The 13,603-nt window shown below is 45.4% G+C and overlaps 1 protein-coding gene across 1 annotated transcript; it reads right to left on the bottom strand.

The window, feature by feature from the left end:
- Nucleotides 1–279: 279 nt before the first annotated feature.
- LOC139762053 (uncharacterized) lies at nt 280–5,776 on the bottom strand. Its single transcript, XM_071686821.1, has 5 exons — nt 5,394–5,776; nt 3,523–3,661; nt 2,484–2,607; nt 2,010–2,269; nt 280–653 (listed from the first exon to the last, which is right to left on the bottom strand). The coding sequence occupies exons 1-5, from the start codon at nt 5,765–5,767 to the stop codon at nt 501–503; spliced, it is 1,050 nt and encodes a 349-aa protein (XP_071542922.1). The 5' UTR covers nt 5,768–5,776; the 3' UTR covers nt 280–500.
- Between the last annotated feature and the right edge of the window lie 7,827 nt (nt 5,777–13,603).

The raw sequence follows: 13,603 nt of genomic DNA, 5'->3' as shown, positions 1-13,603 counted from the left end.
GTGGTGATGATGACGCATTCTTGTTCCAGTTGTTGGGTAGGCATTGCTTTACCAGTGGTGGTGTGAAGATTCACTGGGTTAGTGGTTCCTTCATCGATAATGGCAAGAAATTCTAACAAGAGGTGGTATGGGGGATCTGTTACCAGTGGTTCATTTAGGCTTCATTATCAGTGGTGTTGAGTGGGTAGCTATGCGAAGGGTAATGTGAACAGTTTTCGTTTCAGTGGAACTATGTCAGGTTTTAGTAGTGGGGGGCATAGTTGACATACCACTTGTGTTATGGGAGATTCATATGTCTTCAGTGTTGGCGCTATAATTGGGTAGTTAGTCTGCCTCTGATGGTATGGTTGTTTACCATTTGTGGCGATGGTGTTCACAGCAACCCCAGGACTCCTTGTATGGGACTCCTGCAGCCTTAAGGCTGCGCTCCAATCAGGAGCAGGGAAGTGCAGGACTCCTTTGGAGCGTCGTACACCTAGTGGTGATGGGATAGTTCGCGTCTACGTACTGTGTGTGGAGGAGGTGTGTGGGTGAGCGTGGATGAAGGCGCGGAGGGTGAGGCCCAACAGGAGCAGTGTGGCGGCCACACTTGCCCACACCACACCCTGGAAAGGGTACACCACTGCCACCCAGCGGGGCGCCGGCGGAGGCATCTGGTGGAGGAAGGAAGAGACGGTGTCGTCATCATCTGGCTGTGGGAAGCGGCTCTTGGAGGCTCGAGGTCCTCTCTCTCTCTCTCTCTCTCTCTCTCTCTCTCTCTCTCTCTCTCTCTCTCTCTCTCTCTCTCTCTAGCGCCACGTCAGTCATTAACCAAGACACAGTGATGAAGGGAGGTAGGGCGACCTAACGTCTCCTAGCTGGGACGTACATACAACCCTTCAGCCTCTCACGCACACACGGTTGTGGTTGTACTTTCAAGTGTCCAGGGATCTGGCAGTCGGACTTATAGTCCCAGGCATTCTTGAGTGGACACACACAGACACACACACACACACACACACACACACACACACACAGTGTTCTGCAGCACCACAAGAACACATGACAGCAATGGTGTGTCAGAGCTCAGAGCACTGGTCTTATATCCCAGTGATCATGTATCCCAGTGATCATGTATCCCAGTGGTCATGTATCCCAGTGGTCACGTATCTCACTGGTCATGTATCCCAGTCATCCAGAGTTCAACTCCTCTATGTGGCACATTTCATCCTATTTGCAAATTGCGAAGTTAAGCTTTGATACGCTTACGTTAAGGTGAATCTTAATTGCGAAGTTAAGCTTTTATACGCTTACGTTAAGGTGAAGCTTAATTGCGAAGTTAAGCTTTTATACGCTTACGTTAAGGTGAAGCTTAACAGAGCTTCGTTCGTCGATGCCCGCTGTCCCTGTGCAGTGCTTACATGATAAGAAGGATGACAAGCTTCGTGCAGTGTCAGTACCCTGGTGGAGGACATTGCTCTCCTTACATTGCTTACCCAGAGGGGTATGATGGCCACCGGCCAGATGCTATGTTTGTGTTAACTTCGTGTTGAAGGAAAAACGAATACAGAGGTCTATGTATGTACTTGTGAGATACCTGGTACTTGTGTTCATTGAGATACCTGGTACTTGTGTTCATTTAGATACCTGGCACTTGTGTTCATTTAGTTACTTGGTACTTGTGTTCATTTAAATACCTGGTACTTGTGTTCATTTAGATACCTGGTACTTGTGTTCATTTAGATACCTGGCACTTGTGTTCATTTAGATACCTGGTACATTTGTTTATTTAGATACCTGGTACTTGTGTTCATTTAGATACCTGGCACTTGTGTTCATTTAGATACCTGGTACTTCTGTTCATTTAGATACCTGGCACTTGTGTTCATTTAAGGGCTCTGTGTCGCCTCTGTTACTGGTTCAAAAACCTGTCCCAAGTGGAAGTGTTCAGTACATGTTTATGTAGCAGGTTAGAACAAAGACAGACGAGTACAGAAGCCAGACTACGTATAAGACAAGGAGGGAAGGACCTTGAGTGCTGCGCTGTAGGAGTCGGTGAAGTAGGGTACAGACAGGTCGAGGGAGTGGTAGCGATCGAGCAGGATGGCAAACCCGTCAATAATGAGGTCTTTCTCGTGCCTGACAACCTGCCCAGCCATGCCCATCCACGTCCCGTTGACCAGTTCACCCCAGTACCCGTCAGGTGGCTCCTCCTGAAGGTGGTAGGTGAAGTGCAGACGGCTGGCCACCTCGTCCAGCATCACCTTGGCCATCCCCTGAACCTGGCCATCTAAAACACACACAGGCGAATATCACAAGAGGTCAGATATCTATTTCCACATGCTGAAACCTTACACAGTAGGTCGAAGCAATTGGGGGTCTAGGTTGAGTAGGCTGTGATATATATGAAGGATGTGGTCGTGTGAGAACTTATCGCTCATCAAATATCGTGAATGAGAGTGTGAGAGGAGTCGTTCCCGAGGGTAGAGAGCGAGGGGGTTCACCTGTGTCGTAGAAGAGGAAAGGGAAGTCATCCAGCCAGCTGGCTACCTGCAGCTCTCGACCATGGAAGTGATGGTATCGCTCCAGAAACACCTGTCCACGCGTCAGCGGCCGCCCGTCACACACCTGTCGTGGGGCAGAGGGTGACACACCGGGAGATAAGAGAGAGATGAAATGGCAGTGCTGGTAGTGGGAAGAAAGTGACATGCCAGGTGGTGGGGCGGCAGAGTAGAGAGTGATGGAAGGTGAAGCAACGAGAAGCTGGAGGGAAAGGATGGAACGGAACACCTGATGGTTGGGAGAGAGGATGAAGCGCCTAATATCCTCACTACTCACACGCGTCACAGACTTAACAACACAGGCTAACATCTTTCCCTGCCCATATCACCGGTCTTCCCTAACCAGATACTCCTACTAGTTCTTTAGACACAGAAGGACAACTACAAGCAAACTTAAATTTCCTTTCCTTTAGTTTCTGACGTATGTAGGACATGCTAAACGTGACGCACTTTGAACTTGTGTGAACAGCGGCCTCTCGTCCCTTCAACACACCTTAGATCTTGTTAGTATTTTGTCACCAAGACGTTTACTTCGGCTGACCTGTGTAAACACCCTGCAGCAGAGGCGCTGTGCCTCCAAACGTCCCACACTACACATCAGAAATAGAATCGTTCTCCGTCCTCATCCTAGCTGATCCTATGTTAAAGACGCCCTGATTTTGCTCAGGATAGTGCAGCCACAGGAGGTTATCGGTCCTAGGAATGGAGCGGACCGTACCTGCCTCCTCTGTGACCGTCATAACGGCCATACCGAGTTCCACTTCGTCCTATTCTGTGAGAAGTTTGAGGACGTCAGACCAGCAGCCCCCCAGTAAACACCGTGATAACAGTACAGACAGACATTCTTGCTATGCTACATCTCCCAGGTACTCCATACCCGAACCATGCCTCGTAAACTCATTGGTTCTACAGTTTCCAGTAATCTACGGACTCCTTGTGTGAAATCCGTCATACATAAATCTAATTCTACAGTCTGACGAACCTGGAGGTGCAACTGTGAGCCGGGAGGATTGTAGGGCAGGAAATTGATGACGAAGTGTCTGAAGCTGTTGTTGCTGGTCGTGAGTCTTGCCTGGAGCAGGGCTGACCACCGTACCTCCTGCGCCTCCGCCAGCAGCTCTCTGCCGAGTTCAGGAGTTGCAACTTGTGACTCCAAGTTCGTTACCATCCATCAGTTGTCTCACATTAATCCATCAACCTTCAGGTTCTTAAGACAAATGCCAGTAGCGTATTCTTCCTCTCTACGTCTGTCTACATGTATACAGTAAGCAGCAGCCCGGATTTGAAAGCAGGTTATGGACTGCAGAATCTGTTGTTAAGACATAACAACTGACCTTCTCCACATGCTCAGGTGATCAAGACCCAGCAGTGGTAGTAAGGAGGACGACCTCCATGCTAGTATGACATACTGTAGCACCAGAGGACGACCTCCATGCTAGTATGACATACTGTAGCACCAGAGGACGACCTCCATGCTAGTATGACATACTGTAGCACCAGAGGACGACCTCCATGCTAGTATGACATACTGTAGTACCAGAGGACGACCTCCACGCTAGTATGACATACTGTGGCACCAGAGGACGACCTCCACACTAGTATGACATATTGTGGCACCAGAGGACGACCTCCATGCTAGTATGACATACTGTGGCACCAGAGGACGACCTCCACACTAGTATGACATACTGTAGCACCAGAGGACGACCTCCACACTAGTATGACATACTGTAGCACCAGAGGACGACCTCCACACTAGTATGACATACTGTGGCACCAGAGGACGACCTCCACACTAGTATGACATACTGTGGCACCAGAGGACGACCTCCATGCTAGTATGACATACTGTGGCACCAGAGGACGACCTCCATGCTAGTATGACATACTGTGGCACCAGAGGACGACCTCCACACTGGTATGAGGATGACCTGGTCTATCCCTCAGCAACATGTACTACTCATGTTCACCATAAATACCATCATTAATGTCACATTATCATATCTACGAAAAAGTCAGATAAGGAATTGAACTAAAGACTTGAATATGGATGGAGACATTAAACTGTACAATTGTTATTGTCAATCTTAAACAACATCTACAGATACTTGCCAAATTTAAGTTATATATGGAATATCATGATTCCAATTTAAGATTTTTGTTAGTATCTGTTACGGAAATTACATAGAAAATGATTGGGCGAAATTAGTACTTGGGCACTGTAGCGGACGATTGCGCCTTCTGCTGGAGTAGGGTACAGTGCTGGGGTACAGTGCTACTGCTGGGGTACAGTACTAGCACTGGGATACAATGCTGTCGCTGGGGTACAGTACTAGTGCTGGGATACAGTATTAGTGCTGGGGTACAGTGCTAGTGCTGGGGTACAGTGCTAGTGCTGGGGTACAGTACTAGTGCTGGGATACAGTATTAGTGCTGGGGTACAGTGTTAGTGCTGGGGTACAGTACTAGTGCTGGGATACAGTATTAGTGCTGGAGCACAGTATTAGTGCTCGGTACAGTATTTCTACGAGGATACAGTACTGGTGCTTAAGTGCAGTGTTATGGCTAGGATTCATTAAAGTTCCTGGAGTACATTACGTGTTCCTGGGATGCACTAGTAACAGTACTAGTGCTGGGGACAGTACAAGTGTTAGGGTACGGAATTAATGGTAAGGTAAAAGAGGAATATCTATTGGAATAGCGTGAAGTGCTCGGATATAGCACGTTTTGCTATGTTTCCTTGGTGGTGAGGTGCAAGACTTGGTCATACAGTTTACTACAGTGCTGCAACACCGTGTATGACGACACGTACTATAACATGGGCCAGAGTACAGACCATGGTAATATATGTACCTCGCGTCACTGTGTAGGGAAAGACTCAACAGCAGCAGTGAGGTTCTGAGCCACTCGGGAGGCTTGGCCGCCAGAAACCTGCTAACTACGCTAACGTTGCTGAAGAGGAAGATGGCAAGGCCGTGGACGGCGTTGAGCTGGTGTCCTCTGAAGGTAGCGAGGGCGTGGGGATCCTCCAGCAGGTTCCTCATGTTCCCAAGAACGAGAGAGGTGGATGGCGGTGAGATGAGGTCGTGGGTCACTCTCTGGGCGATGAGTGACCCATCGTGGACGATGACGGCCGAAGTGGCCTCCTCCAGCAAGGGTCGTACTAGGGCCACCACTGTTGGACTGAGGCGGGAACCAACCGTTCCCAGGTCCTGATTGGTGGCCATGTTTACCCAGGTCCCCCTCGCTGGAGCCAGAAAGAAACAAAATCACTATCTGGCGCCCTGAGGATCGGTACTGTGTTGTGTATTATGTATGTGTCCGTGTGGCTGTAAGTTACCTATATCACGATTTGTGTCTCATTATATGTACAGCCCGTGCCGTCACACACACACACACACACACACACAAAGCTACAACGATGACGAACACCTGCATCAAAACTCGTGTCATGAAACTGACTGTAAAACACCAGGTTATTGAATATCATCTTTGACTCAAACCAGATCTTGAAAACGGACAGAAAAAATGGGAAAACGGTATTTCCGATACGTGTATCCAAACATATACTTCTTTGGTTCATAAAGACAACTGTTGTTGTTTGTTCATTGCGTATGTTAGACTGACCGACTCGTTTTTCTTTGTTCCACAAAACTTTCCATCAAGTTAAAAGAAATGTTTTTGTTTATAGTGTATTACAAACATAAGGCCATCACATCCTTTTCAGCAACATCTACCATCAGTAGAGAGAGGAATAGGCAATAAATTCATTAACCAAAGCACCTTATACTAGCTTCCCAGCCTAGTATTGAGCGCCGTTACGCATAGCTTGTGACTGGTAATAATATAATCATGACACCCCCCCCCCCCCCCGATTGGTGATTTGGAGGGATAGGTTTTGGGAGTTGGAGAATCTGGGAGGGATTTTGCCGGGAGGTCCCTGAGGAGTGAGGAGGAGAAAGGAAAAGACAAGGAGAGAGAGGGCAACAGGTTTCTGTGCTCAATCCAAGGTCAATATTTTTTGGGTATAGATGGATGTTGCAGGGTTTAAGAGCTTGTAAAGTTTTTTGATAGGTCAAGTCGGAACTCGGGTTCACCTGTACATAGCCAGCAAAAAAAAAAAAAAAAAAGAATTTTCAGAGCTATTTGCGTAATTGTTTATACTCCTCAAGTGATCACAAGCTTATTTGGTAGAATTTGTGTCACGGATGAGCAGCAGTTCATACAATCTTATTTAACATGTGGCACATGGAGACAATCCACCTCGTCAGGTGCCAATACTTAACAATGTTATTCAAATCCCAACATCACACTTTGGTTCCCGCCGTCCAACACCAGCCTTTCTAGGCCAAGCCCTGTCTGCTTTGTCTGGTCGTGACCCTTGTAAGAAAGGGTGATTAAGGACTTTCACGCAAGTACTTGAACCTTGAAAAATTTGCCATCGAAGAGCACTTATAAAGAATATTCCGTAAATAACAGCTAGTTCATTGCTAACAAGGAATTGAAACTTTAGTCGGTGAAATTTTTGCTCTGCTATATTGCTTACAAGTAATTCGATATAGCCAAAAAGGCAGAGGATTCGTGGATCTAGTACACACCTTCCCGTATGTACGTACATATAGTTACGTATTAACATGAAAATGTTAAGGAATTCATAGAATTCACTTATTTTGATGTAATTACAATCAATTGCAAAGCGATAATATGATTTATGCAATCTAGTTTGTTTCACGTGCGTGTGTGTGTGTTTGTGTGTGTGTGTGTGTGTGATGGGCATGTGATTTTTGGTCTAGCAATATGATGATAAACAAAACGATTTACGTTTGGTCATACGTACAAGTCTGGAGCGAGGCATCGACAGCCGCGAGGAGGAGCAATAACATCAGCATAACACCGTTGTCCAGCTGGTTATGAGGCAGGATCGACCTGGTGAGTGTAATGCAGGCTGTCCCTGGTGATGGTTGCAGGCACCAACCGTGCGGGGGAGGAGGAGACCTGCTGGTGATGCTACCTCTCCTAGTGTTGCTGGTGACGAGGAATCATGGACGGAGTGTGATGGTGAAGCGTAGTAGGTGCCTTGCGGACAGGCATACACCTTGGGCAGTGCCCGGAGCCTCGTTACTGATTGCCTGCGGCCCTCACCATGTACTGTGGACCTGCCTCCAGACCTGGCATTATTGAACACGTCAGCGGCAGCACCATTACCCCAGCTGCTGGGGGAGCTCCAAGAAGACTCGCCACATATTATTCACGCAGCAGCAATCATCTTGGTAATGGTGATTACGTAAAGACACGGTAATACACTTGATATTGACACGAGAAGACGCTCGTAATAACTGGCAAGACTGAGATCTGTATTTAATGATAGATTTGGATGGATATCATGAGGTGACTTCTGAGCCCGGCCCCGTATGTTACAATGATCATAGATTGAATCCTTAAGTCAAGATGTAACCAGATCTTACCCTAACCCACGGCCTCCACCTGTTGATATTTAGGCCTTCATTCCAGAGTTGTTGTACGATGGAGCGCAAGACAGTCAACCATCTCCCACTACGGCCACCAGGACCCCCATCACGTATCACTGCTGCTTCCCGGGAACTATAAAACATGTATACCTGTATTCATTTTGTCCATAATCACCCCAGGACTGATCACTAAGAGTCGTGGTGTTACGTTAAACCTCTTTCTAAAAGGCCCCTACAGCCTAAGGATGAGTTACTTCCAGCAACAGGGAAATGTAGACGCCTTTGGCGAGAAAAGTTTTTTGAGGAGATTACTCCCAGTGATACAGCCTCGGTATAGAGACAACTTTTTACTTGTGTAACCTTGAGCAGGTGCAGTCCAATTGTATACTTATATTTTTTTTTTTCATTTTTTTTCATACATATTCGCCATTTCCAGCGTCAGCGAGGTAGCGCTAAGAACAGAGGACCGATACCTCAGAGGGAATATCCTCACTTGGTCTCCTCCTCTGTTCCTTCTTTTGAAAAAATTAAAACGAGGGGAGGATTTCCAGCCCCCCGCTCCCGCCCCTTTTATTCGCCTTTTACGACACGCAGGGAATATGTGGGAAGTGTTCTTTCTCCACTGTCCTCAGTGTGTGTGTGTGTGTGTGTGTGTGTGTGTGTGTATTCTTTATTATGTCCAAGTAACGGATAGTGTTCCCGACTGTGACGCAATCACACACCGCTTAGGGTCGAGTGCATAGGTTCGAATCCTGAGTGCGGCAATCGGTTCACAGTCAACCCAGTTGTTCATCCAGCCTTAGGGGTTGGTCGATAGAATGGGTACCTGGCTCATGCTAGGATATATATATATATATATATATATATATATATATATATATATATATATATATATATATATATATATATATATATATATATATTTATACTAATGGAAGTAAGGGGAGTGGGGGAGGAATGGGATGTATTTAGGGAATCAGTGATGGATTGCGCAAAAGATGCTTGTGGCATGAGAAGAGTGGGAGGTGGGCTGTTTAGAAAGGGTAGTGAGTGGTGGGATGAAGAAGTAAGAGTATTAGTGAAAGAGAAGAGAGAGGCATTTGGACGATTTTTGCAGGGAAAAAATGCAATTGAGTGGGAGAAGTATAAAAGAAAGAGACAGGAGGTCAAGAGAAAGGTGCAAGAGGTGAAAAAAAGGGCAAATGAGAGTTGGGGTGAGAGACTATCAGTAAATTTTAGGGAGAATAAAAAGATGTTCTGGAAGGAGGTAAATAGGGTGCGTAAGACAAGGGAGCAAATGGGAACTTCAGTAAAGGGCGTAAATGGGGAGGTGATAACAAGTAGTGGTGATGTGAGAAGGAGATGGAATGAGTATTTTGAAGGTTTGTTGAATGTGTCTGATGACAGAGTGGCAGATATAGGGTGTTTGGGTCGAGGTGGTGTGCAAAGTGAGAGGGTTAGGGAAAATGATTTGGTAAACAGAGAAGAGGTAGTAAAAGCTTTGCGGAAGATGAAAGCCGGCAAGGCAGCAGGTTTGGATGGTATTGCAGTGGAATTTATTAAAAAAGGGGGTGACTGTATTGTTGACTGGTTGGTAAGGTTATTTAATGTATGTATGACTCATGGTGAGGTGCCTGAGGATTGGCGGAATGCTTGCATAGTGCCATTGTACAAAGGCAAAGGGGATAAGAGTGAGTGCTCAAATTACAGAGGTATAAGTTTGTTGAGTATTCCTGGTAAATTATATGGGAGGGTATTGATTGAGAGGGTGAAGGCATGTACAGAGCATCAGATTGGGGAAGAGCAGTGTGGTTTCAGAAGTGGTAGAGGATGTGTGGATCAGGTGTTTGCTTTGAAGAATGTATGTGAGAAATACTTAGAAAAGCAAATGGATTTGTATGTAGCATTTATGGATCTGGAGAAGGCATATGATAGAGTTGATAGAGATGCTCTGTGGAAGGTATTAAGAATATATGGTGTGGGAGGCAAGTTGTTAGAAGCAGTGAAAAGTTTTTATCGAGGATGTAAGGCATGTGTACGTGTAGGAAGAGAGGAAAGTGATTGGTTCTCAGTGAATGTAGGTTTGCGGCAGGGGTGTGTGATGTCTCCATGGTTGTTTAATTTGTTTATGGATGGGGTTGTTAGGGAGGTAAATGCAAGAGTTTTGGAAAGAGGGGCAAGTATGAAGTCTGTTGGGGATGAGAGAGCTTGGGAAGTGAGTCAGTTGTTCGCTGATGATACAGCGCTGGTGGCGGATTCATGTGAGAAACTGCAGAAGCTGGTGACGGAGTTTGGTAAAGTGTGTGGAAGAAGAAAGTTAAGGGTAAATGTCAATAAGAGCAAGGTTATTAGGTACAGTAGGGTTGAGGGTCAAGTCAATTGGGAGGTGAGTTTGAATGGTGAGAGGCTGGAGGAAGTGAAGTGTTTTAGATATCTGGGAGTGGATCTGTCAGCGGATGGAACCATGGAAGCGGAAGTGGATCATAGGGTGGGGGAGGGGGCGAAAATTTTGGGAGCCTTGAAAAATGTGTGGAAGTCGAGAACATTATCCCGGAAAGCAAAAATGGGTATGTTTGAAGGAATAGTGGTTCCAACAATGTTGTATGGTTGCGAGGCGTGGGCTATGGATAGAGTTGTGCGCAGGAGGATGGATGTGCTGGAAATGAGATGTTTGAGGACAATGTGTGGTGTGAGGTGGTTTGATCGAGTAAGTAACGTAAGGGTAAGAGGGATGTGTGGAAATAAAAAGAGCGTGGTTGAGAGAGCAGAAGAGGGTGTTTTGAAGTGGTTTGGGCACATGGAGAGAATGAGTGAGGAAAGATTGACCAAGAGGATATATGTGTCGGAGGTGGAGGGAACGAGGAGAAGAGGGAGACCAAATTGGAGGTGGAAAGATGGAGTGAAAAGGATTTTGTGTGATCGGGGCCTGAACATGCAGGAGGGTGAAAGGAGGGCAAGGAATAGAGTGAATTGGAGCGATGTGGTATACAGGGGTTGACGTGCTGTCAGTGGATTGAATCAAGGCATGTGAAGCGTCTGGGGTAAACCATGGAAAGCTGTGTAGGTATGTATATTGCGTGTGTGGACGTATGTATGTACATGTGTATGGGGGGGGTTGGGCCATTTCTTTCGTCTGTTTCCTTGCGCTACCTCGCAAACGCGGGAGACAGCGACAAAGTATAAAAAAAAAAAAAAAAAAAAAACTAATCGCCATTTCCCGCATTAGCGAGGTAGCGTTACGAACAGAGGATGAGGACTGGGCCTTTGAGGGAATATCCTCACCTGGCCCCTTTCTCTGTTTCTTCTTTTGGAAAAAAAAAGAAAAAAAAAAATGAGGGGAGGATTTCCGGCCTCCCGCTCCCTTCCCTTTTAGTCGCCTTCTACGACACGCAGGGAATACGTGGGAAGTATTCTTTCTCCCCTATCCCCAGGGATATATATATATATATATATATATATATATATATATATATATATATATATATATAGCGTTAATGGAATGGCCTTGAATAGGGCCTCAGTTACCCGTGTCGTCTCAACTAACATAAGTGGCTAGGCTTTGGAACCGTTGTCATTCTTCTTTGAATAAATGATTTACGAGGACAGGAATTATGTTTAACTAGACGGTCTGAAATCCGACAAGGAATAGTGTATGTCACCTTCCACTTATCCCTTTACATATGTGTGTGTTTCAAGACTCGTCAAGGTAAGGTAGAGGATGAAGCAACTCAACACTCATTTGGTGAGGTTCAACACGGGTTGCAACGAGATGGATTCGTGGCCCAGAAATTGTGCAGCATGTATGTCAGGATGAAGAAGCATAATGAGGGATAATTGGGAACCTGTATTTGATATCAGGGAAAATTTCAGCTAAACGACAGATGGATCATGATGAAAATTACTCATATTTCAGAAAATCCTCGTGTAGTCCCGTCTAGGTATTTGTATACATCTTCCACAAACTTTTTATTAGAATATTCTTCACTCGTGTCATGACATCCAGTTAAATATTCTGTTTGAGAGTGTCGGTTGGTGGCATTATTCATAATCAGTATGTTTTATTCCCAGCATAATAGAGGTCCTTTGTGAGAGCAGATAATCCGGTCAATTGCTTTTGGGCAACGTAAATGTCACATGGGTTGACATTTCCTTCGGCTGCTGTTGACAGTAATCATGGCTGTCTCTACCTCATCATCACACCTATTACGATGTAACTCTTACCAAGATCACAAGACATTACACAAGATGCTACGAGTTATTGCGAAGTATCCAATATTATCGTAGAGGTTCAGCTTTTGGATGAAGAGTTCTGATGTTGGATTAATTCCGTTCACCTGTACATCTTCCATCACTTTCTTCTATCTCCAAGGAATATAGATGGAGCGAAAAAAAGATAAATAACAAAGCAAACTCGCTTCATACACAATTATTTATGGTCAGAATATACAATATTTGTTAGAAATCAGAACCATGATTCACACACAAATCCATCTGCTTTTCTAAGTATTTCCCACATACTTTCTTCAGAGTAAATACCTGATCCACACATCCTCTACCACTTCTGAAACCACAGTGCTCTTCCCCAATCTGATGCTCTGTACATACCTTCACCCTCTCAATCAGCACCCTCCCATACAATATTCCAGGAATACTCAACAAACTTACCCCTCTGTGGTTTGAACACTCACCTTTATCCCCTTTGCCTCTGCACAATGGCGCTATACATGCATTCCGCCGATCCTCTTTCACGCGCCTATTAATTGACACGTAATTCAGTAACGTTCTCTGGCCATCTCTCCCACTTAATACGTATACGTATGTATATCTCTTTTTAAACCAGGTATTTCCAATCACCAGTCCTTTTCAGCACACAAATCTACAAGCTCTTCACCATTTCCATTTACAACACTGAACACCCCATGTACTTCAATTATACTCTCAACTGCCACATTACTTACCTTTGCATTCAAATCACCCTTCACTATAACCCGGTCTCGTGCATCAAAGCTGCTAACACACTCACTCAGCTGCTCCCAGAACACTTGCCTCTCATTATCTGTCTTCTCATGACGAGGTGCGTAGGCACCAATAATCACCAATCTTTCTCCATCCACTTTCAGTTTTACCCATATCAATTTAGAGTTTACTTTCTTCCACTCTATCACATACTCTCACAACTCCTGCTTCAGGAGTAGTGCTGCTCCTTCCTTTGCTCTTGTCCCTTTACCATCCAGAGACTTTCCTCCCAAAACATTCCCAAATCACTCTTTCCCTTTACCCTTGAGCTTCGTTTCACCCAGAGCCAAAACATCCAGGATCCTTTCCCCAAACATACTACCTATCGCTCCTTTGTTTTCATCTTGTGAACAATCACACACATTTAGACACCCAAGTCTGAGCCTGCGATATATATATATATATATATATATATATATATATATATATATATATATATATATATATGTATATATATATCGGGAGCGCTACTGCTAGACTATGATCGCCCCTGTGATCATAGCCTAGCTGTAACGCTCCCGCCTGTTGCACAGGGGTCCCGGGTTCGATCCTGGCTGTTGGAGGTTTGTATTTTCTATG

Source organism: Panulirus ornatus, chromosome 42 (genome assembly GCF_036320965.1).
Source record: "Panulirus ornatus isolate Po-2019 chromosome 42, ASM3632096v1, whole genome shotgun sequence".
Lineage (NCBI taxonomy): Eukaryota > Metazoa > Arthropoda > Malacostraca > Decapoda > Palinuridae > Panulirus > Panulirus ornatus.
This window is presented reverse-complemented; position numbering and strand designations above follow the sequence as displayed.